Consider the following 23160-nt stretch of genomic DNA (forward strand, 5'->3'; position numbering starts at 1 on the left):
GATAAAGGACTAGTGTCCAGAATCTATAAAGAACTTAGCAAACTGAACACCCAAAGAACAAATAATCCAATCAAGAAATGGGCAGAGGACATGAACAGACATTTCTGCAAAGAAGACATCCAGATGGCCAACAGACACATGAAAAAGTGCTCCATATCACTTGGCATCAGGGAAATACAAATCAAAACCACAATGCGATATCACCTCACACCAGTCAGAATGGCTAAAATTAACAAGTCAGGAAATGACAGATGCTGGTGAGGATGCGGAGAAAGGGGAACCCTCCTACACTTTTGGTGGGAATGCAAGCTGGTGCAGCCACTCTGGAAAACAGCATGGAGGTTCCTCAAAATGTTGAAAATAGAACTGCCCTATGACCCAGCAAATGCCCTATTGGGTATTTACCCTAAAGATACAAACGTAGTGATCCAAAGGGGCACGTGCACCCGAATGTTTATAGCAGCAATGTCCACAATAGCCAAACTATGGAAAGAACCTAGATGTCCATCAACAGATGAATGGATCAAGAAGATGTGGTATATATACACAATGGAATACTATGCAGCCATCAAAAGAAATGAAATCTTGCCATTTGCGACAACATGGATGGAACTAGAGCGTATTATGCTTAGCGAAATAAGTCAAGCAGAGAAAGACAACTATCATATGATCTCCCTGATATGAGGAAGTGGTGATGCAACATGGGGGCTTAAGTGGGTAGGAGAAGAATCAATGAAACAAGATGGGATTGGGAGGGAGACAAACCATAAGTGACTCTTAATCTCACAAAACAAACTGAGGGTTGCTGGGGGTAGGGAGTTTAGGAGAAGGGGGTGGGATTATGGACGTTGTGGAGGGTATGTGCTTTTGTGAGTGCTGTGAAGTGTGTAAACCTGGTGATTCACAGACCTGTACCCCTGGGGATATAAACATGTTTATAAAAAATAAAAAATTAAAAAAAATGTGCTATGCTATCAAAATGGTAAAGAGCATACAAATGACTTGATGTAATGAACTGGACCAGATTTCCAGATATCACATTTCATACCAGAAAGATTCAGTGGTCATTTTTAAAATGGCCAGCTATACTTTGACTGAATTATAACTCATTTAACTTCTTTCTTTGTGTACAGTATTATACATTAGTCAGTGTTATAGTAAATAAGTACTTTGGACAGATGTAAATATACTGTAATAAAAATGTTTTTCTTCAAAAAAAAATTTATTAATTAAAAAAAAGAAGTCCTAGCAACAGCAATCAGACAACAAAGGAAAGTAAAAGGTATCCAAATTGGTAATGAAGAAGTCAATCTCTCTCTCTTTGCAGATGACATGAATCTTTGTATGGAAAATCCAAAAGCCTTCACCCCCAAACTACTTGAACGCACACAGCTATTCAGCAACATGGCAGGATACAATGTCAATGTACAGAAATCAGTGGCTTTCTTATACACTAACAATGAAAATACAGAAAAGGAAATTAGAGAATCAATTCCATTTACTATAGCACCAAGAACCATAAGATACCTGGGAATAAACATAACCAAAGAGGTAAAGGATCTGTACTCAAGGAACTACAGAACACTCATGAAAGAAATTGAAGAAGACACAAAAAGATGGAATACCATTCCATGCTCTTGGATGGGAAGAATAAACATTGTTAAAATGTCCATACTGCCTAGAGCAATCTATACTTTTAATGCCATTCCGAACAAAATGCCACCAGCATTCTTCAAAGAGCTGGAGCAAATAATCCTAAAATTTGTATGGAATCAGTAGAGTCCCCGAATCGCTAAGGAAATGTTGAAAAACAAAAATAAAACTGGGGCCATCATGCGACATGATTTCAAGCTTTACTACAAAGCTCTGATCACCAAGACAGCATGGTATTGGCATAAAAACAGACACATAGACCAGTTGAACATAGTAGAGAGCACAGATATGGACCCTCAACTCTATGGTCAAATAATCTTCAACAAAGCAGGAAAAAATATACAGTGGAAAAAAGTCTCTTCAATAAATGTCGCTGGGAAAACTGGGCAGCTCTATGTAGAAGAATGAAACTCGACCATTCTCTTACACCATATTCAAAGATAACCTCAAAATGGATAAAAGACCTCAACATGAGACAGGAATCCATCAGAATCCTAGAGGAGAGCATAGGCAGTAATCTCTTCGATATCAGCCACAGCAACTTCTTTCAAGATATGTTTCCAAAGGCAAATTAAACAAAAGCGAAGATGAACTTTTGGGACTTCATCAAAATCAAAAGCTTCTGCACAGCCAAGGAAACAGTCAAGGAAACAACGAGGCAACCCACGGAATGGGAGGAGATATTTGCAAATGACAGTGCAGACAAAAGGTTGATATCCAGGATCTATAATGGACTCCTCAAACTCAACACACACAAAAAGAGACAATCATATCAAAAAATGGGCAGAAGATATGAACAGACACTTCTCCAATAAAGACATACAAATGGCTATCAGACACATGAAAAATTGTTTATCATCACTAGCCCTCAGGGAGATTCAAATTAAAACTGAATTGAGATATCACCTTACACCAGTTAGAACGGCCAAAATTAACAAAACAGGAAACAACATGTGTTGGAGAGGATGTGGAGAAAGGGGAACCCTCTTCCACTGTTGGTGGGAATGCAAGTTGGTGCAGACTCTTTGGAGAACAGTGTGGAGATTCCTCAAGAAATTAAAAATAGAACTTCCCTATGACCCTGCTATTGCTCTCCTGGTTATTTACCCCAAAGATACATATGTCGTGAAAAGAAGGGCCATCTCTACCCCAATGTTTATAGCAGCAATGGCCACGGTCGCCAAACTGTGGAAAGAACCAAGATGCCCTTCAACGGACGAATGGATAAGGACGATGTTGTCCATATACACAATGGTATTATGCCTCCATCAGAACGGATGTATACCCAACTTTTGTAGCAACATGGATGGGACTGGAAGAGATTATGCTGAGTGAAATAAGTCAAGCAGAGAGAGTCAATTATCATATGGTTTCACTTATATGTGGAGCATAACTAAAAGCATGGAGGACATGGGGAGTTAGAGAGAAGGGGGTTGGGGTAAATTGGAAGGGGAGGTGAATCATGAGAGACTATGGACTCTGACAAACAATCTGAGGGGTTTGAAGTGGCAGGGGGTGGTGGGAGGTCGGTGTACCAGGTGGTGGGTATTATAGAGGTCACGGATTGCATGGAGCACTGGGTGTGGTGAAAAAATAATGATACTGTTATTCTGAGAATAAGTAAATGAAAAAAAAATCTTATAAGTATAAAAACTATGGAACAGTATTTTTTTTAACCCTCAAATATATCTTGATATATTCTTTTGGTGATGTGTTGAAATAGTTACATAAATGAGACTCACTAGTTCATTCAGATGTTAAAATTAAGATTTTAAGAATTTTGGAAAGAGACCATTTCATTTGATTTCTTTCTCTTTTAAAGTGCCTTTTCCTTAAAATGAAAATACGCAGGTTATTGGACATTGTTATTTAATTTTTTTTGAAAATTTATTATCCTGAAACTTTCACGTTGAATGTTGCAGAAAGACTACTTGACTTCCCAGGTTCTTAATTTTACTTACTTTTGTTAACTAGAAAAGAAGGTGAAATTTTAAGACCTAAGGCTTTCAGTGTGATCAAAGTTTATTTTTATCTATATAAGTCAATATAATATAGATGTTTATTTTAACATGTGAAAAATGGATTTTTGTTCTTAGTTACTATTATGAATAAATTGTATATGTTGATTCATATGGTTAATTCTACCATGTGTGAATTATTTTTTAATTAATGTTACTTTTTTGATAGAGATGTTCACTTCTACTCTTCATGATCTTGTTTATATTTTTTAAGAAAGCTCTATACCCAATATGGTTCTTAAATTCTTGATATTGTGATCAAGAGTCATATGCTTTACTGACTGAGCCAGCCAGTGAGGACTATAATAAAAAGATATTTCCATATATGCAGTTCAACCTGATTAACTTGTACATAATGATTTTTTAACTCCCATATATCCACCCCAAATCCTCTTCTAATAAAGATTTTGATAAGAGTTCTTACAAGATTTCTATTTTTTAATATTCATTTAATTATGTATATATTTGAAATTTATTTTATTGAAATTTCAATAAGGTAAAATATACATTGTTTTTGTTTAAATTAATTATTCATTCTATAAGTAAATTATCCTCCAAATTGCACACAGACACACACACGCACACAGAGTTGGTGTTATCAACACAAAATGAATAAACCTTTTAGAATCTCTAAAAGAAAGTGTTTTTTTTTTCCTTTTTTTTCTTGGTTGTTGTTGTTGTTATTATTGTTCTGTTTTCGTTTCTGTTTTTCCAGCCCAAGTTAGGGCAGCTGCTTGGGATACAGTCTTCACTAACAACATAAAATATTACAAATTAGATGAAAGCTATTTCAGAAAGATATTGAACTTTTTTTTAATCTTAGGACCATAATTAAGACTTAGTTTATCAGCAGGACTGTATGACTTCAGTCCCATAGAGAACCATGGAGGTTCTACCCTTAACTTTATGCTTGGAATGCTTTCTTTTAGGTTATTTATAAAACAATGAAATGTGCAATCACTGTCCAGGTTAGAAATTGAATTTGCTGACTCTGGTAATTGTTAAAGTTTGGCTTCCTTGAGATCCCATGAGCAGAGCCCAAGGACATTAAAAGTTGAAAATCTCCTTTATTTTATCAATGTTTATCTTATCTTTTACTTAGAATGCCTCAATCATTTACTAGTATTGCTGAGATCCAAAGCCCAGAACAAAAATACATAATAATGTATGAAAGCAGGACAAATGTAAATTTTAATTTACCAAATATAAAAGAAACTTTTTTTTTTTAACAGTGAAAACTTGCCAAATGAGAGCAAAATATATGGATATGAGAAATTTCATGGTGGGCCCAGTTTGGTTGTTCCCAGTTTGTCAAATCACTCTCACTGTAGATGTCCCAGAAAATGTTTCTCTATCCACTTTCTCAAAGCCTCCTTGACGTCTTTATTCCTCACACTGTATATAAGGGGGTTCAACACAGGTGTGAAGATGGTGTAGAAAGCAGAGACCACCTTGTCACGGTCCACTGAATGGTAGGATTTGGGCCTCATGTAGATGAATATTATGGCTCCATAGAAGAGCCCCACAACAGCCAGGTGAGAGGAGCAGGTGGCAAAAGCTTTCTTCTGAGCAGCCGTAGACTTCATGTGAAGGACAGCAGTCAAGATGAGACTGTAGGAGGCCAGAATGAGAGACAGAGGGATCAGGAGCATCAGGATGCAGCACACATACATGAGAAATTCAAAAAATGTACTGTCAGCACAAGCAAGGCGCACAAGTGAGGGTGCCTCACAGAAGAAGTGGTTTATTTCCCGAGAATGGCAGTAAGGGAAGCTCAGAGTAGTCCCAGCCTGCATCAGCCCATCCACCCCTCCCAAAAGCCAGGAGCCTGCGGTCATTTGGAAGCAGAGCTTCTGATTCATGAGGATGGGGTAGCGTAGCGGGTGACAGATGGCCACATAGCGGTCATAAGCCATGGCCGCTAAGAGGAAGCATTCACCCCCTCCCAGAGTGACAAACAGGAAGATCTGGGCTCCACAGCCAGCAGGAGAGATGGTCCTGGTGTCCATCAGGTAGTTGGTTGCCATTTTGGGGACTATGGTGGAGACCAGCATCATGTCCATGAGGGAGAGCTGGCTAAGCAAAAAGTACATGGGTGTATGAAGCTGAGGGTCCTCATGGATGAGCACGATCATGAGGGCATTGCCCAACAGGGAGATTAGGAAGATCATGAGCACCATGGAGAAGAGGAACACGTGGGTCTGAGTGTGGTTAAAGAGCCCTAAGAGAATGAACATTTCTGTGGTGTCATTTAAATTCTCCATGGCTGCAGTCATGCCTGCAAGACAAGGAATGATAAAGAATGAGTTGCTTGAAAGGAAGGTTAGGCATTTACTTAAGAAGAGGTGGTCAAATGACATAAAAGAGAGAGAGAGAGACACACACACACACACTTGGAGAATAATTTCATCTTTAGTCTTTCACTTTGCAGTAAGATGTTGGCCTTACCATCCTAACATACATCTCTGCTGTTATTACACAGTACTTTTTAATCCAAAGAAAATTGTGTGTGAAGCATATTACAGTACAGATTACATTTCTATATTGTATTGGTATATCTTGTTAGTGTGCCACATATAATTTACTCACGCTGTTAGGAAATAATATGAAATTTCAGTTGTCTAAAGTGTTAGTACTTCTGTGTTGAGACAGCATCATAGTTTTGCCAATATTTAAAACATAGTTTTAGTCAATATTGATTTGATATATCCTTTAAGTATGAATCTTCTATGTTCCCCATATGCTTAAATTAGTTTATCAAGGTTTCCTTCAATGCCATGAGGAATTGTTTTAATATAAAAATATGCAAAACTAAATGTAAAATTACTGTAGTTCAGATTGCAGGTGAGGGACACCAAATGGCCATATTTCTCTGTTTTCCATGTGTTTTCATCACATGATTTCAGTTTGCCAGACTCCTGGCTACCACAGATTTTGCTTCAGAACACCTGCCACCATATGGGCCATGTTATCCTGGAGGTACTTGTGATTACAGGGAATTTGTCTGAGTTTAGAGGCCTTGTAATGGTTAATTTTTAGATATAATATGTATTCACAAAATTTTGAGCTTAATTAAATGTGTGCATTATAAAAGTCAATTTCATAAATGAATATAACCCTAAGGAACATTAAAAAAAGTTTTAACTTGCAGTCTTAAGCACTTTGTTACCAGTAATCACACATCCTTAAATAAAGAATATATCTAATTTTTAAAGATTTTATTTATTTATTTGACAGAGAGAGATAGAGACAGGGAACACATGCAGGAAGAGTGAGAGAGGAAGAAGGAGGATCTCCACTGAGCAGGGAGCCTGATGTGGGGCTCAATCCCAGGACCCTGGGATCATGACCTGAGCTGAAGGCAGAAGCTTAATGACTGAGTCATCCAGGTGTCCCAAGATAGGAGATATATTAATTTATTAACTCATAAAATTATTAATTAACAAATTGATTATGTTTTAATTAACTGGGTAATTGTTATTTATTTAAATAGTTTATTAATACATGCTCAAATAAATTTTTGCCCAAAATAACTTTGAAGTACCACATCACTTGCAAATAAAATATGAAGTATCTTCTTTAACTTTAAGGATTAATTATCTTTTCCCTAAAGCCTCGAACTTGAATTTTTTTTATCTGTAAGCATCTATTATAGTAGAATTAGATGTATATGCAAATGACTGTCTCTTTTATATTTATGTGATATTTGTGTTTTCCTTACAAATTTACTCTTTCAAAGATTATGATTACCAAGATGATTAGGTATGGGATTTATTAACAATCTATAGGCTAATAAGTCCTTATTTAGTAAGGACTAATGTAAATTAGTTGATAAAAGTGCAAATATTATTTTTGCACAATATATTTTTTAAATATTAGCATTGTTTTAAGTGTCTAACATATATGACTACTACCCATTATACCATTAAATGGTATAGATGACTTGTGCACCAAAACACCTATAAATAAGAAATAATAAAGCTAATCACTCTCATTATTTTAAAAAATATACATATAATTGAATATATATAATTTAGTAAGTTATTTGCTGCTGCTCCAGTTTATTAAAAATTACATATAGCATACCATATTTATGAATACTTACAATTTTTAAATTTTTTTATTAATATTATTTATGGCCTTATGCACATGGCAAGACTTTCTCTAGTAAATCATATAAATGTATTGTTTTTGGGGTCTTAGATAACCAAATCCCATATTTTTCACTCTCAGAAACTTTGTTTTTTTTTTTCAGTTCTTCAATGTGATATAATTAGTTATTTTTAATGTCAATAATTTCAGTCAAACAGAAAAGTAAAAATTGATTTTATTTAAATTTCAAGTTTATTAATGATACTGAGCAGAAATCCTTTTAATCTTGAATTTTTGGGTTACTTTTGCAAACTCACTGTGAACATCTTATGTTCAGAGAGATCACAACCAACATGAAGGAAATACAATTATAAGAACATATTATGAGAAAATTTATGTCAACAAATTAGGCAATTGAGAAGAAATGTATGCATTCCTAAAAACATATAAACAACCAAAAATTAAGTAGAAAGAAATAGAAAACTGGACTCAAAACAGAATCAAAACCAGTAAAGAAATTGAAGCACTAATCAAAAATCTCCAAACAAGAGTCCAAGGCCACATGGCTTCCCAGTGAGATTCTACTAATTTGAATCTTCTGAAAAAGATTCAAAAAACATATATGGAAGAAAAAATTCCGAACTCACTCTATGAGGTCACATTATCTTGATCCCAAAATGAAATAGAGACTACATCAAGAAGGAAAATTAAAGACAAATATTCTTGATGAACATGAATGCCAAAATTCTCACTGAGATACTAGCCAATAGGCTCTAACAGGATGTTAAAAAGATTATGCACCAAAACCAAGTGAGATTTATTCCTGGGCTATAAGAGTGGTTCAATATTTACAAGTCAGTCTGCTACATCACATTAATTAAAGAAAGGCCAAGAACCATATGATAATCTCAATCAATACAAAAGAAACATTTGGCAAAATACATCGTTTCTTTTTTCCTTTTTTTATTCTTTTCTTTTTAAAATTTATTTTATTTTATTTTTTATTTTCAGCATAACAGTATTTCTTGTTTTTGCACCACACCCAGTGCTCCATGCAACCCGTGCCTTCTCTAATACCACCACCTTGTTCCCCCAACCTCCTACCCCCTCCCCCTCCAAAACCCTCAGATTGTTTTTCAGAGTCCATGATTCACCTCCCCTTCCAATTTCTTTCATGATTCACCACCCCTTCCAATTTCTCCCAACTCCCTTCTCCTCTCTAACTCCCCTTGTCTTCCATGCTATTTGTTATGCTCCACAAATAAGTGAAACCATATGATAATTGACTCTCTCTGCTTGATTTACATCATCTTTTCTTTATTAAAAGCCTCCACGATATGGGGATAGAGGGCGCATATAACAGCATCATAAAAGCCATGTACAAAAAGCCCACAGAAAGTATCATTATCCATGGAGGAAAAACTGAGAACTTCCCCCCTCAAGTCAGGAGCAGGACAGGGATGTCCACTCTCACCACTGTTGTTCAACATAGTACTAGAAGTCTTAGCCTCAGCAGTCAGACAGCAAAAAGAAATAAAGAGCATACAAATTGTCAAAGAAGAAGTCAAACTCTCACTCTTTGCATATTGAATGAGGTTTTATGTGAAAACTCAAAAGAGTCCACACAAAAATTGCTAGAGCTATACAGGAATTCAGCAACAGGGTAGGATATAAAATCAATGCAAAGGAATCAGTTGCATTTCTACACACTAACTGTGAGACAGAAGAAAGAGATTTAATGAACAGATCTTATTTACAATTGCACCAAAAAACATAAGACCTAGAAATTAATCTGTTTTAATACAACATATATTTAAAAAATTGTACTATGACATGGAATGTATGATATGTAAAATAATGTCTTATATTTTTAAATGTAAGCACAAAGATTAAAAGATAAAAAAAACAAAAAAAAAAAAAAAAAACTTATGTTCGATATTTCCCATCAGCAATTTAATTCAATTGTGTTTAAGTCCATAGGTTTAAAATACAAGGCAGATTTACAAATCAAGAGTATATCTAATCATCTGTGTTGTTTTATTGCACATTAAAATAGAAGGGGGATGGTTAAGAGAGTGGGATTACAGAATGATGTGCATTCAGGAGCTACTTGTAAGGAGCCTGGGTGTTGTATGCAAGTGATGAATCACTAAATTCTGTCTATGAAACTAAGAAAAAAGAAGCAGGATTTTAAAAGACACATTCTCTAATTTTTTTGTTTGCATAAAACCTATGATTACACAGAATCCAATATCCCTTTAGTTCATGGTTTCATTTCTATCCAAATTCAATGTGGATTTCTCAGAAATAGCAAAGCTTCACCATTCCCATCTGTATGTTCTATGCTAAGTACCTCATTGGCCAATACTTTGGGTGTTAATGTGTTAATGTGGCCCTTCTTTTTTCAATTATATCATAAACATTAAAAAACTAATGATGTACTATATGCTGGCTAATTGAACATAATAAACAAATAAACAAACAAGCTCTTGGGTTTCTTCACAATCCAAACTACTTACACTGAGAGACACTGCCATTTTAAAACATAGTTTCCAGGTCTTATGGATCTTCTGTCTGGAAATGAGATGTGCCTTTCTATCAGTTCCCCTTAGTCAACACAGTCCCATAACCTCACTTAATGTCAATAGCACATGGGTATGAGGGAACGGTGGGTGTCTCTGACACTGCTCCTTATTTTGTATGACCTTGGCAAGTTACTTAATCTTTTTTTATCTCAATTATCTATCTATAATCTGAAGACTGGGACAAGTGAGGGTTTCCCATATGCTTATGGAGGAGGATTGTATTGGCTTCCTTCCACACTATTGAATGAGCTGGTACAAGCTTCTGAACTTTCCTCTGCCTCACTCTCTCTCTCTCTCTCATGTGACAATGATATTTTGGAATTAAATAAGATTTAATTTTTTTAGTACATTTTCTTGGATCACAGTAAGTGCTCAAAAACAGCTCTCTCTATGATTATTGTATAATTTTAATGTAATTGTTATTATTCATGGATATATTCAATTGTAACAAGATAAATAAAATAATAAAAGTAATGTAAGAAACACATGACCTTATCTATCTTATAAAAGCTCTCAATACTTTCAAAATATTTGTTCTCTCCACTGAGATTTGTTATTTGAACAGTATATTGAGTTTCTGTATTTTATTATGGCCTTTTACTTAATGGTTAAATACTCTTAATCTAGTAAGCATGCAAAAAATGTTTGTTCACTGACTGCCTGGTTGTTGAATATGACAAAATTTGCAGACAATAAAATTCTTTGTACTTCCAAAACCAAAATGAAACAAACAAAAAATGGAGTGACCCTGATTCTCATGAACTTGCTACAAATGGACCAACACAGTGATAAGAAAGATGGCAAAGAATTGTAGAAAATAGTATTCCAATGACTATGAGAACTCCTTAATACCTAATGTCCCACCCAACAGAACAGCAACTATAAGAAATAGACACTATTATATTGGAATTACACAAGAAGTAGCTGAGATATGAGAGGATGATTTGTATCTGGAAAATCAAGGGTAGAAACCAGGTACCAATGAAGTACCATCAATCCCAAACCCAGTTTCTGGAAATTAATTCTGATGTTTGTGTTAGTTCTCTCAGTTTTTTTTTTTTTTTAATCCCAACTATTACCTTGATGGTGAGAAGACTGACAAATTAACAAACAAAATAAACAATAGACTCTCAAAGTCACAGGCTACACTAACTGATTATCTTTCTTGTAACTGATAAATGTATTTAAAAAGTGAACTTATTTTTGTATTTCTCTGGTTGGATGCATTCCCAGGCTCAGTTTTCCTCAAAATAAACCTCACTACAAACATGAAATTCAGAACAAATATTTTTAAAATAAATTTGTGAGGGTATTAAAACCCATATAAAATACATATAAAATACTAGAAATTTTATTAAGCCAAGGGAACATGTGAACTCCCATCCTCCCTACAGCAAGCTTGCATGAAGTGCCCTCTCATAGGTTCCAGGTCATGCACAATTCAAGGAGGCAGGATTGAGGAGGTTAAGTGATGGGCGTGTGCCTCAGAGAACACTTTGGGGATGGATTCCAATAATTGCCAAGTCGTGTGAAGTAAAGCACATTCTTATATCATATGGGTCTCAAATTTGTGTTTTAAAAGTGAGTCCTTAAAAATGAATAAAAATACAGGGGCACCTGGGTGGCTCAGTGGGTTAAGCCTCTGCCTTCAGCTCAGGTCATGATCCCAGGGTCCTGGGATCGAGCCCCACATTGGGCTCTCTGCTTGCAGGGAGCCTGCTTCCTCCTCTCTCTGCCTACTTGTGCTCTCTGTCTGTCAAATAAATAAATAAAATCTTTAAAAAAAAGAATAAAAATAAATAAAGGTGAGTGATTAATTACATTACATGGTTGCTGCAAGAATAAAATAAGATAGTGAACAGAGAGTACTTAATGATCACTAGAAATTAGCAAGTATCAGTAAATAGTAGCCATTATTGCATTCATGTACTTAAAAAACACAATTTTTCCTAGCAAAGACTGATGAATAGAGGAGGTAATTGATGAAATCAGATAATCCATCTAACTGGGGGTTGAGCAGGAACCAAAGTTCAAGTTTACTGAAAAATTCATCAGCATACTGTGCCTGATTATTTTATACAGATTTACATAAGCATAGATAATGTACTTACTTGGAGGAAATTAAAGAAACACAGATTAAGCAAAATAATTATTTTGTTATCTTTACTGCTGGTTTTACATTTTTCTTTGTAACATGCATTACCAGTTAGAATATAGTAAAACTTACTTGTGGGATAAAAGTAATAAAAAAATGTCTTTATATCTCAGTTTGAAAATGTTAAGTAAGGACTGATATATATTCTTGGGATCACTGATATATATTCTTCCAGATATCATTCTAAAATATAACCTAAAGGAAAATGAAAAGCATGCTATATGCAGAAAAGATTTTTCACATTCCTCTACAATGTGTAATAAGTTACAGCATCAAAGTATTAAAATTATCACTATGCAACACAATATAACAGCCAGTTTGTTATTATATGTTATGTTAATTGAGAGACAAGACCATGTTTTGAATATTAATAAAATATTTTTGGCAGAGTAAAATAGTGACAGTGTTATTGAGTGAAACCCCCATATTTTAATTTCTCTGTTTTTCTATGGATACTTTCCCATGGATTATTTGTCCTTAAAATTATAGAACTACATGGAAAAAATGAAAAGCACTGGAGAACATGACCTAAAGTTTTTAGCACCCAGTCTCAGAGTCCTGGAACTCACCTGCTTCAGGGGAATCCACCATAGAGATCCATGGCTCCAATAATCCACAACTCCAACACCCAAATCACTGTTTGGTATTCAGAAAATGCCTTTGTTCTAATATAAAGTGCATGTCACCTGGCTAAAGCCTAAGGAGTCCTGAGCTCCAGGGTCTGGAAATGCCAGTAGGAAGGCATTTAAATGAATACAGATGACCAAACACCTTCTCTGTTTATCATCTCCAGGTGGATTGCTTTAAGTCTCAGGGTAGTTGATCCCTGAAGAAATGTTCTGTTTGACTCACATCATGCTCAAATCAGGATATGACAAATTTGAAAGTGACATCTGCTACATAATAATGTTAAACGAGGTAACATGTAAACTGCCCAGGAATGCCTTCAATCCTGCTAGCTTGTTTTAGTAATGACCATAGTGTCAAGAAAATCTGGTAATTACATAGGGGTCCAAGTGAATTGGAAAACTCTCCCCAAAAAATCTTCCAAAAAAGGGGAGACCAAATTCTGTCTTTATATTCAGGAAACTTTATAGATATATGATTTAGGGTAAGTTTCATGTGCACTCTAAGCTGCATGATAATCATCTATAAAAGAGGAATAATAATATCTCTCCCATAGTGTTATTCATTGAATTTAATTTATACACTGAAAAGGGAGCACTAAATATATCAAATGCATGCTTTCTTACTTCTTCTTCTTCTTCTTCTTCTTCTTTTTTTTTTTTTTTTGCTCAAGCAGAGATTTTTTTTCTTTCTGATTGACAGATAGTAATGAGGGAAGGAAATTAAAAGAAAAAAAAACCTGACAACAAATGCTTTCATAAAACTTGGAGATAGTTACAATGGTTTAATAATGGCCAAAACATAAGTTTGCAGTATTACCTTAATTAAATTAAATTCACCAATTCTAGTGGAATTCTCCAAACCAATATATAAAGGGTTTTAAAAATTATATCTTTATATATGTATTTAATGATAAATACAGTTAATGAAGTGTGACATGAGAGGAAAAAAATATATACACGAACATATTCATGTGTGTATATATATATATACATATTCGTGTATATATATATATACACATGGAATATATATATATAATGTGTATATATATATACACATGCACGAACATATTCATGTGTGTATATATATATACATACATACATTCATGAAATGTATGTATATATATATGAATATATATATACATGAATATGTTCATATATATACATGAATATGTTCATATATATATACACATGAATATGTTTGTGTATATATATATACACACATGAATCAAAGGCTAGTGATTATAGATAAGTTAATTAAATAAAAACAGCAATATTAACTAATAACGAAATTAGCAGCACTAATTAACAAATTAGCAGCACTAACAATTATCAAAAGTGTTATTTTTACTGAGGAATTACTCAGTGATGTACATCCTGCCTAAAGGTATATTTTCACAATTCTACATAAATAGGACTAAGGAAAAACCATCTATTACATAACTCAACAGCAACATATATGTCACTGCAATCATTGCAAACATGTACTTTTTAACTAATTAGCTGTAATAAATTTAAAAACTTTTTGAAGTGGTAACATTTTTAATTTTACTGAAGTGTACAAATGGATACAACAACGTGAAAAATTTATAATAGAACAGTAAGATAGATTACCTGTCAAAATCCCCCATCAAGTGTTATAAAAATGTTCTAGGTAAATAAATAGAATATTGTTCACCTGAAATAAGCAGCCCCTAATATTCATAGTTGACCAGGTATTATAAGAATGCCTTGGTATTGCTTGGAGCTGGCCTTGGTGTTCTTCTATTAAATATACACAAATTCACAGAAAGTCATATGGTTACCATAAAAATGATAAAATGGGGCAAAAATATGTCTGTGTTCTATTCTCTGGACACTGTGGATATGTTGGTTTATATGGCAAAGCAAAGTCCAGGTTACAGATAGAATTAAGGTTGCTGATCACTTCACTTTATTTTTTTATTTTTTAAAGATTTTATTTATTTATTTATTTGACAGAGAGAGATAGATCACAAGTAAGTGGAGAAGCAGGCAGAGGGAAAGGAGGAAGCACACACCCTGCTGAGCAGAGACCCGATGCGGGGCTCTCTCCCAATACCCTGAGATCATGACCTGAACCAAAGGCAGAGGCTTAACCCACTGAGCCAGTCAGGTACCATGAATCTCTTCACTTTAAAATAAGACATTATGTGGAATACCATTGTGAACCCATTGAGACCCATGAGGGTCTTTAAAAGTGGGAGCAGGAAACTGAAGGAATCAGAGAAATGGCAGTGTGAGTTTTCTGCTCAATGTTGCTGACTTCAAAAGTCAGCGAAGGAGGGCACTAGCCACAAAGCACAGGAGATATCTAAAAAGTGAAAAGGCAAGGAAACTAGTGTCTCCTAGATTTTCCAGAGGAAATGCAACCTGACCATGACTAGATTTTAGCTCAGTGAAACCACTTTCGGACTTCTGATCACATGAAGTGTAAGGAATTTTTTTTTTTAAGGTAATGATGGTGTAGTAAGTATTATATCAGTAATAGAAAACTAATACCATCAACATGAAACAGCATCTCTGTGACTGTGATGGACCACGATGAAAAGAAGGTTCCTGCCCAATCTTGTCTGGACATAGACACAACATGAACATCACCCAAGTCACAAAACTACTGAGCATTTCCCTTTCCTACAAATGAATGACCGTGGCATTGTTACTGATACCTGCATTAGCCATGGTCAGATATGGTTGACCTGTGTGTTAAGAGTTATTATGACAGTCGGTCATGAAATGACTCATGCTTGCAGACAGCAGCAATCCAAAGCAAACCCCACTTCCTAAAACCCTTGCACAATCGCCTAACACAAACCCAGATATTATATATCCTTTCTATAGCTTTCTTCCTGAGATGTCCTATGATTCCCCTAAGATGGGTGCGCCCCACACTATAGTAATAAAAACACTCATTTTGATTACAGGCACAACATAAGGAATATAGTCTTTGATGTTGTAATACTGCTCTATGGTGACTGATAGTATCTGCATTTGTGCTGAGCATGGTAGAGTGAAATTTAAATTTGTGGAATCTCAAGTTCTCCAACTAAAAGTGGTGTAAAATTGTGTTTTGACTATACTCAAAAAAATTAAGAATAAAGTCATCTCTTTCTTTTTATTCCCCATTTAACTTTTTGTTATTATTTTTTTCAATTCGAATATATTTAATATACAGATCTTATGATATCTGCTTTTCACTGACTGGCTTATTTCAGTTAGCAAAATGCACTCCATCTCCACCCATGTTGTTGCAAATGGCAAGCTCTCATTCTTTTTTTATGGTTGTCTAATATTCCATGCTACCTATGTAATCTGTGTTAGTGCTTGTGTCTGTGGCTCATATATTAATATATACAGAATGTCTTCTTCATCTACTTGTATATAGATGGACACTTGGGCTGCTTCCACAATCTGGCTGTTGTAAATAATGCTGCTGAAATTGTACATGTGTATTTACCCCTTTCAATTAATGTTCTTGTATTCTTTGGGTAAATACCCGGTTAGTGTGGTTACTGGGTTGTAGGGTAGTACTGTTTTTAACTTTTTGAGGATCTTCCATACAGTTTCGAACAATTTCTTGACCCATTTGTATTCTCACCAACAGTGCAGGGGTGTTCCTTTTCCACCTCCTCACAGTTATTCTTTTGTTGTGTTGTTGATTTTAGCCATTCTGACAGGGATGAGGTGGTATCTTTTTATAGTTTGATTTGAATCTCCCAGATGATGATGATGTTGAGCATATTTTCATGTGTCTGTGGACCAATAAAATGTCTTCTTTGGAAAAATGTTTATTATGACTTCAGTCCATTTGTTTGTTTGTTTATTTTTATTAACATATAATATATTATTTGCCCCATGTGTACAGGTCTGTGAATCACCAGGTTTACACACTTCACAGCACTTACCATAGCACATACCCTCCACAATGTCCATAACCCAACCATCCTATCTATACCCCTCTCTCCCTGGCAACCCTCAGTTTGTTTTGTGAGATTAAGAGCCTCATGGTTTGTCTCCCTCCCGATCCTGTCTTGTTTCATTTTTTCCTTCCCTATCCACCATGACCCATTGATCTTCCTCTCAAGTTCCTCATATCAGAGAGATCATATAATAATTGTTTTTCTCTGATTGACTTATTTCTCTCAGCATAATACCCTCCAGTTTTATCCATGTCATTGCAAATGGCAAGATTTAATTTCTTTTGATGGCTGCATAGTATTCCATTGTACATATACCCCACAACTTCTTTATTTATCTGTTGATGGACATCTGGACTTTTTACAGAGTTTGGCTATTGTGTACGTGCCCCTTCAGATCACTACATTTATATCTTTAAGGCAAATACCCAGTAGTGTGATTGCTGGGTTGTAGGGTAGCTCTATTTTCAACTTTTTGAAAAAACTCCATACTGTTTTCCAGAGTGGTTGCACCAGCTTGCATTCCCACCAACAGTGTAGGAGGGTTCCCCTTTCTCCACCTCCTTGCCAACACCTGTCATTTCCTGACTTGTTAATTTTAGCCGTTCTGACTGGTGTGAGGTGATATCTCACTGTGGTTTTGATTTGTATTTCCCTAATGCCGAGTGATGCTGAGCACTTTTTCATGTGTCTGTTGGCAATTTGGATGTCTTCTTTGCAGAAATATATGTTCATGTCTTGTGCCCAGTTTTAAAAGATTTTATTTATTTATTTGACAGACAGAGAGATCACAATAGGCAGAGAGGCAGGTAATGGGGGATGGGGAGTAGCGGGCTCCCTGCTGAGCAGAGATCCCAATGCAGGGCTTGATCCCAGGATCCTGAGATCATGACCTGAGCCAAAGGCAGAGGCTTAGCCCTCTGAGCCACCAAGCTGCCCCTCCCAATTTTTAATGGAGTTATTTGTTTATTGGGAGTTGAGCTGTGTCAATTTTTAAATATATTTTGGAAATCAACCCTTCATTGGATATGTCGTAAAGATAATAAAAATAAGTATATGTATCTTTTCTGATTCTGCAGTTTGTCTTTAATTTTTATTGTTTGTTTCTTTTGCTTTGCAGAAGTCTTTCATTTTGAGGTAGTCCCAATAGGTTAGATTTGCTTTTATTTCCCTTGCTCAATACATATCTAGAATAATGTTGGTACAACTGATGTCAGAGACATCACTGCCTGTGCTCTCTTTTAGGATCTTCATGGCTTTAGTCCTCACATTTAGGTCTCTAATTACTTTTGAATTTATTTTTGTGTATGGGATGAGAAAGTGGTCCAGTTCATTCTTTCTCATGTACCTGACCAGTTTTCCCAGCAGCATTGTTGAAGAGATGTTCTTTCACCCATTGGGCATTATTTTTTGCTTTGTTGAAGAATAATTGACCATAAAATTGTGCTTATGGTTTTTCTATTTTGTTCTGTAAATCTATGTCTATTTTTTCATACCTGTAGCATACTGTTTTTATTACAACATCTAATGAATATAATTTAGAGTCTAAATTTGTGATATTCCAGCTTTCATTTTCTTTTTCAAAACTCTTTCAGCTACTCAGGGTCTTTTATCATTCTGTATAAATTTTAGGATTTTATTTTTTTTAGTTCTGTGAAAAATACTCTTGGCATTTTGATATGATTGCATTCCATGCATATTTTTTAAGAGTGTTTATTCAGCCCATGAGCATGTAATACCTTTTCATTTCTTTGTTTTGTTTTCAATTTCTTCCACTGTTTTACAGTTTTCAGAGTAGTTTTTTTTTTTTTTTACCTCTTTAGTTAGGTTTATTCCTAGGCATTTTATTGTTTTTAGTGCAACTGTAAATTATAAGATTATTTACTTAAATTCTCTTTCTGATGCCTCACTGTTAGTATATAGAAATGCAATGGATTTCTGCACATGGATTTTGCATTTTGTGACTTTCCTGAGGTAATTTCTCAGTTCTAGTATTTTTGGTGTTTTTTTGGGTTTTCTATATATAGAACCATGTTACATACAAATAGCAAAATTTTATTACTTCATTACTAGTTCAGATGCCTTTATTTCTTTTTGTTGTCTCCTTGCTGTAGCTAAGACTTCCAGTACTAAGCTGAATGAAAGTGGTTAGGGTAGACATTGCTGTCTTGTTCTTGGCAATAGAAGAAAAGCCCTCAGTTTTCCCTCATGGAGTATGGTGTTTGCTGTGGGGTTTCATATAAAAATTTTATTATATATATATATATATATATATATATATTCCCTCTAAACTTACTTTGTGGAAGGTTTTTAACATAAATGGATATTGTATTTTGTCAAATGATTTTTCTGAGTATTTGAAATAATCATATAGCTTTTATTCTTTATTTTTTTAATTTTTATTTTTTATTTCTCTTCAGTGTAACAGTATTCATTGTTTTAGCAACACACCTAGTGCTCCATGCAATATGTGCCCTCCCCAATATCCACCACCTGGAACCTCCACCCTCCCATTCCCTGCCCTTTCAAAACTCTCAGGTTGTTTTGATCTTGATGAAGTCCCAAAAGTTCATTTTCACTTTTGTTTCCATTGCCTTTAGAGACATACCTTTTTTTTGAATTAAAAATTTTTTAAATTTATTTTTTATTTTCAGTATAACAGTATTCATTATTTTGGCACCACAACCAGTGCTCCATGCAATACGTGCCCTCTATAATACCCACCACCTGGTACTCCAACCTCCCACCCCCTGCCCCTTCAAAACCCTCAGATTGTTTTTCAGAGTCCATAGTCTCTCATGGTTCACCTCCCCTTCCAATTTCCACCAGCTCCCTTCTCCTCTCTATCTCCCCATGTCCTCCAAACTATTTGTTATGCTCCACAAATAAGTGAAACCATATGATAATTGACTGTCTCTGCTTGACTTATTTCACTCAGCATAATCTCTTCCAGTCCCGTCCATGTTGCTACAAAAGTTGGGTATTCGTCCTTTCTGATGGAGGCATAATACTCCATCGTGTATATGGACCACATCTTCCTTATCCATTCGTCCGTTGAAGGACATCTTGGCTCTGTCCACAGTATGGCGACCATGGCCATTGCTGCTATAAACATTGGGGTACAGATGGCACTTCTTTTCACGACATCTGTGTCTTTGGGGTAAATACCCAGAAGTGCAATTGGAAAGGTCATAGGGAAGTTCTATTTTTAATTTCTTGAGGAATCTCCACACCGCTATCCAAAGAGGCTGCACCAACTTGCATTCCCACCAACAGTGGAAGAGGGTTCCCCTTTCTCCACATCCCCTTCAACACATGTTGTTTCCTGTCTTGCTAATTTTGGACATTCTAACTGGTGTAAGTGATATCTCAATGTGGTTTTAATTTGAATCTCCCTGATGGCTAGTGATGATGAACATTTTTTCATGTCTCTGATAGCCATTTGATGGAGAAGGGTCCATTCATATCTTCTGCCAATTTTTTTTATATGATTGTCTATTTGTGTGTGTTGAGTTTGAGTTCTTTATAGATCCTAGATATCAACCTTTTGTCTTTACTGTCGTTTGCAAATATCTTATCCAATTCCATGGGTTGCCTCTTTGTTTTTTTGACTGTTTCCTTGGCTGTGCAGAAACTTTTGATTTGGATGAAGTCCCAAAAGTTCATTTTCGCTTTTGTTTCCTTTGCCTTTGGAGACATATCTTGAAAGAAGTTGCTGTGGCTGATATCGAAGAGGTTACTGCCTATGGTCTCCTCTAGGATTCTGATGGATTCCTGTCTCACATTGAGGTCTTTTATCCATTTTGAGTTTATCTTTGTGTACAGTGTAAGAGAATGGTCGAGTTTCATTCTTCTACATATAGCTGTCCAGTTTTCCCAGCACCATTTGTTGAAGAGCCTGTCTTTTTTCCACTGTATATTTTTTCCTGTTTTGTCGAAGATTAATTGACCATAGAGTTGAGGGTCCACATCTGGGCTCTCTACTCTGTTCGTCTGGTCTATGTGTCTGTTTTTATGCCAGTACCATGCTGTCTTGGTGATCAGAGCTTTGTAGTAAAGCTTGAAATCAGGTAGCATGATGCCCCCCGTTTTATTTTTGTTTTTCAACATTTCCTTAGCCATTCGGGGTCTCTTCTGGTTCCATACAAATTTTTGGATTATGTGCTCCAGGTCTTTGAAGAATACCGGTGGAATTTTGATTGGAATAGCATTAAAAGTATAGATTGTTCTAGGCAGTATAGACATTTTAACAATGTTTATTCTTCTGATCCAAGAGCATGGAATGGTCTTCCATCTTTTTGTATCTTCTTCAATTTATTTCATGAGTGTCCTGTAGTTCCTCGAATACAGATCCTATACCTCTTTGGTTAGGTTTATTCCCAGGTCTCTTATGGTTCTTGGTGCTATAGTAAATAGAATCGATTCTCTATTTTTCCTTTCGGTATTTTCACTATTAGTGTATAACAAAGCCACTGATATCTGTACGTTGCCTTTGTATCCTGCCACATTGCTGGATTGTTGTAGGATTTCTAGTAGTTTGGGGGTGGAATCTTTTGGGTTTTCCATATAAAGAATCATGTTGAGAGGTGTCAAGATGGCGGGGAAGTAGGAGGAGGTGCCTTTTCAGCCTGTACCCCAAAGTGAGCTGATTAGGTACCAAGGAACTCATTACCCATGTACCCCAAAGTGAGCTGATTATGTACCAAGGAACTCATTCACCCATGAAATCAGCCTGAGATCAGAATTATACACATCTGAATATCTACAGGGGCAGAAGATGCCAGTGGGCAGGTAAAGCGGAGTGGGAACGGGACTGATAACAGAAGATAAACAAAAGGGGGTGGGAAACACCAGAGGCGACCTTTTGGAAAGTAATACCCCAATAGGAACGAATGAGAGTAAGCTGCGTCTGGGGACCAGCATTAACTTGGAGACTGGTTGAAAGCACTCCAAAAGAGCAAAGGATCCAGGGGGGAAATTGTGGGAATTGGGGCAGCTAGGGACTGGGGCTTAAGTCCCTGGTCCCAGGACAGCCTCCCCCGGTGCTGAGGCAAAGAGAGTGCAGAAGAGAAACCAGGTCTTGGTCCCTAAGCCACCAGAGCACCAGAGAATGCCTGGGTTCTGGCTCCTGTGAAGGGATGGGAGCCACACAGGTGGGCAGAATGTGCGAGCCCTGCTACAAGGCCTGAGATACTTGGGCACATCCCTCATGCTCCCCTGAGAGAGTTACAAAGGCCTGGCCGGCACTCTTTGACCCACACCATTGTTTCAGAGCTTAAGCCACGCGCCCCAAACTCTCCCCTGACAGAGGTGTGCAAAAGCGCCCAACCTGGTGCTTTAGGACCTGAGCCCTGTTCTCAGTGCCTGAGATGCGCGCACGACCCATAGCCACCCCTGAAAGAGGTGCACGCAAGCCCGGCACTCTTAGACCCAGAAAGACCAGGCACTCCCAGCCTGGGCCAGCTGCAAAATTTCAGTGTGCCATTGCTGCTTGGAACCTCTCTGGCAGTCGGGAGCTCCCAGACAGCCGCCACTGCCTTGGCTTTGGGTACAAGCAAAAGATCCTGTGTCCCCAGGGTCTGCAACTTAGAACCTGCTCTGCCAATGGCCAAGCGGGAACTCATTTAGGCTCTGCACCCAGACTGAGGCTTCTCTCTGAGAGGGAGATCAGGGTGCCGTTTGTTTTCCTCTAAAACTATGAAAACCACCAAAAGCGGTCAAGGTGAGAGCAAAAAAAGTGAACAAACATAAAAACCGCCAGAGAACAAAAGCCTGAAAAAAAAACCCATTTTGCTCAGAGCCCACCCCCTTGAGGGGGGCGGGAGGACTTAACTCAGGAAACATAATTGACTGACAACCCACGTGGCAGGCCCCTCTCCCAGAAACAAACCAAGAAAGAAAAAAAAAAGAGAGAAAACAAAAAGGACTAATGTTCTGTTGGATCCTGTTCCCTAGGATCTTGTTGAGAATCTTAGCATCCATATTCATCAGTGATATTGGTCTGAAATTCTTCTTTTGGTAGGGTCTTTGCCTGGTTTGGGGATCAGGGTAATGCTGGCTTCATAGAAAGAGTCTGGAAGTTTTCCTTCTGCTTCG

The 23160-nt window shown here is 36.4% G+C and overlaps 1 protein-coding gene across 1 annotated transcript; it reads right to left on the minus strand.

Annotated features, from left to right (window-relative positions):
* Nucleotides 1-4993: 4993 nt before the first annotated feature.
* On the minus strand, nucleotides 4994-5935 carry LOC101671553 (olfactory receptor 2T33-like). Its single transcript, XM_004782328.1, has one exon. It carries the CDS (start codon nucleotides 5933-5935, stop codon nucleotides 4994-4996), a length of 942 nt encoding a protein of 313 aa, XP_004782385.1.
* Between the last annotated feature and the right edge of the window lie 17225 nt (nucleotides 5936-23160).

The sequence above is a fragment of the Mustela putorius genome, unplaced genomic scaffold, assembly GCF_011764305.1.
Source record: "Mustela putorius furo isolate JIRA1106 unplaced genomic scaffold, ASM1176430v1.1 tig00001009_pilon_pilon_pilon, whole genome shotgun sequence".
NCBI classification, from domain to species: domain Eukaryota; kingdom Metazoa; phylum Chordata; class Mammalia; order Carnivora; family Mustelidae; genus Mustela; species Mustela putorius.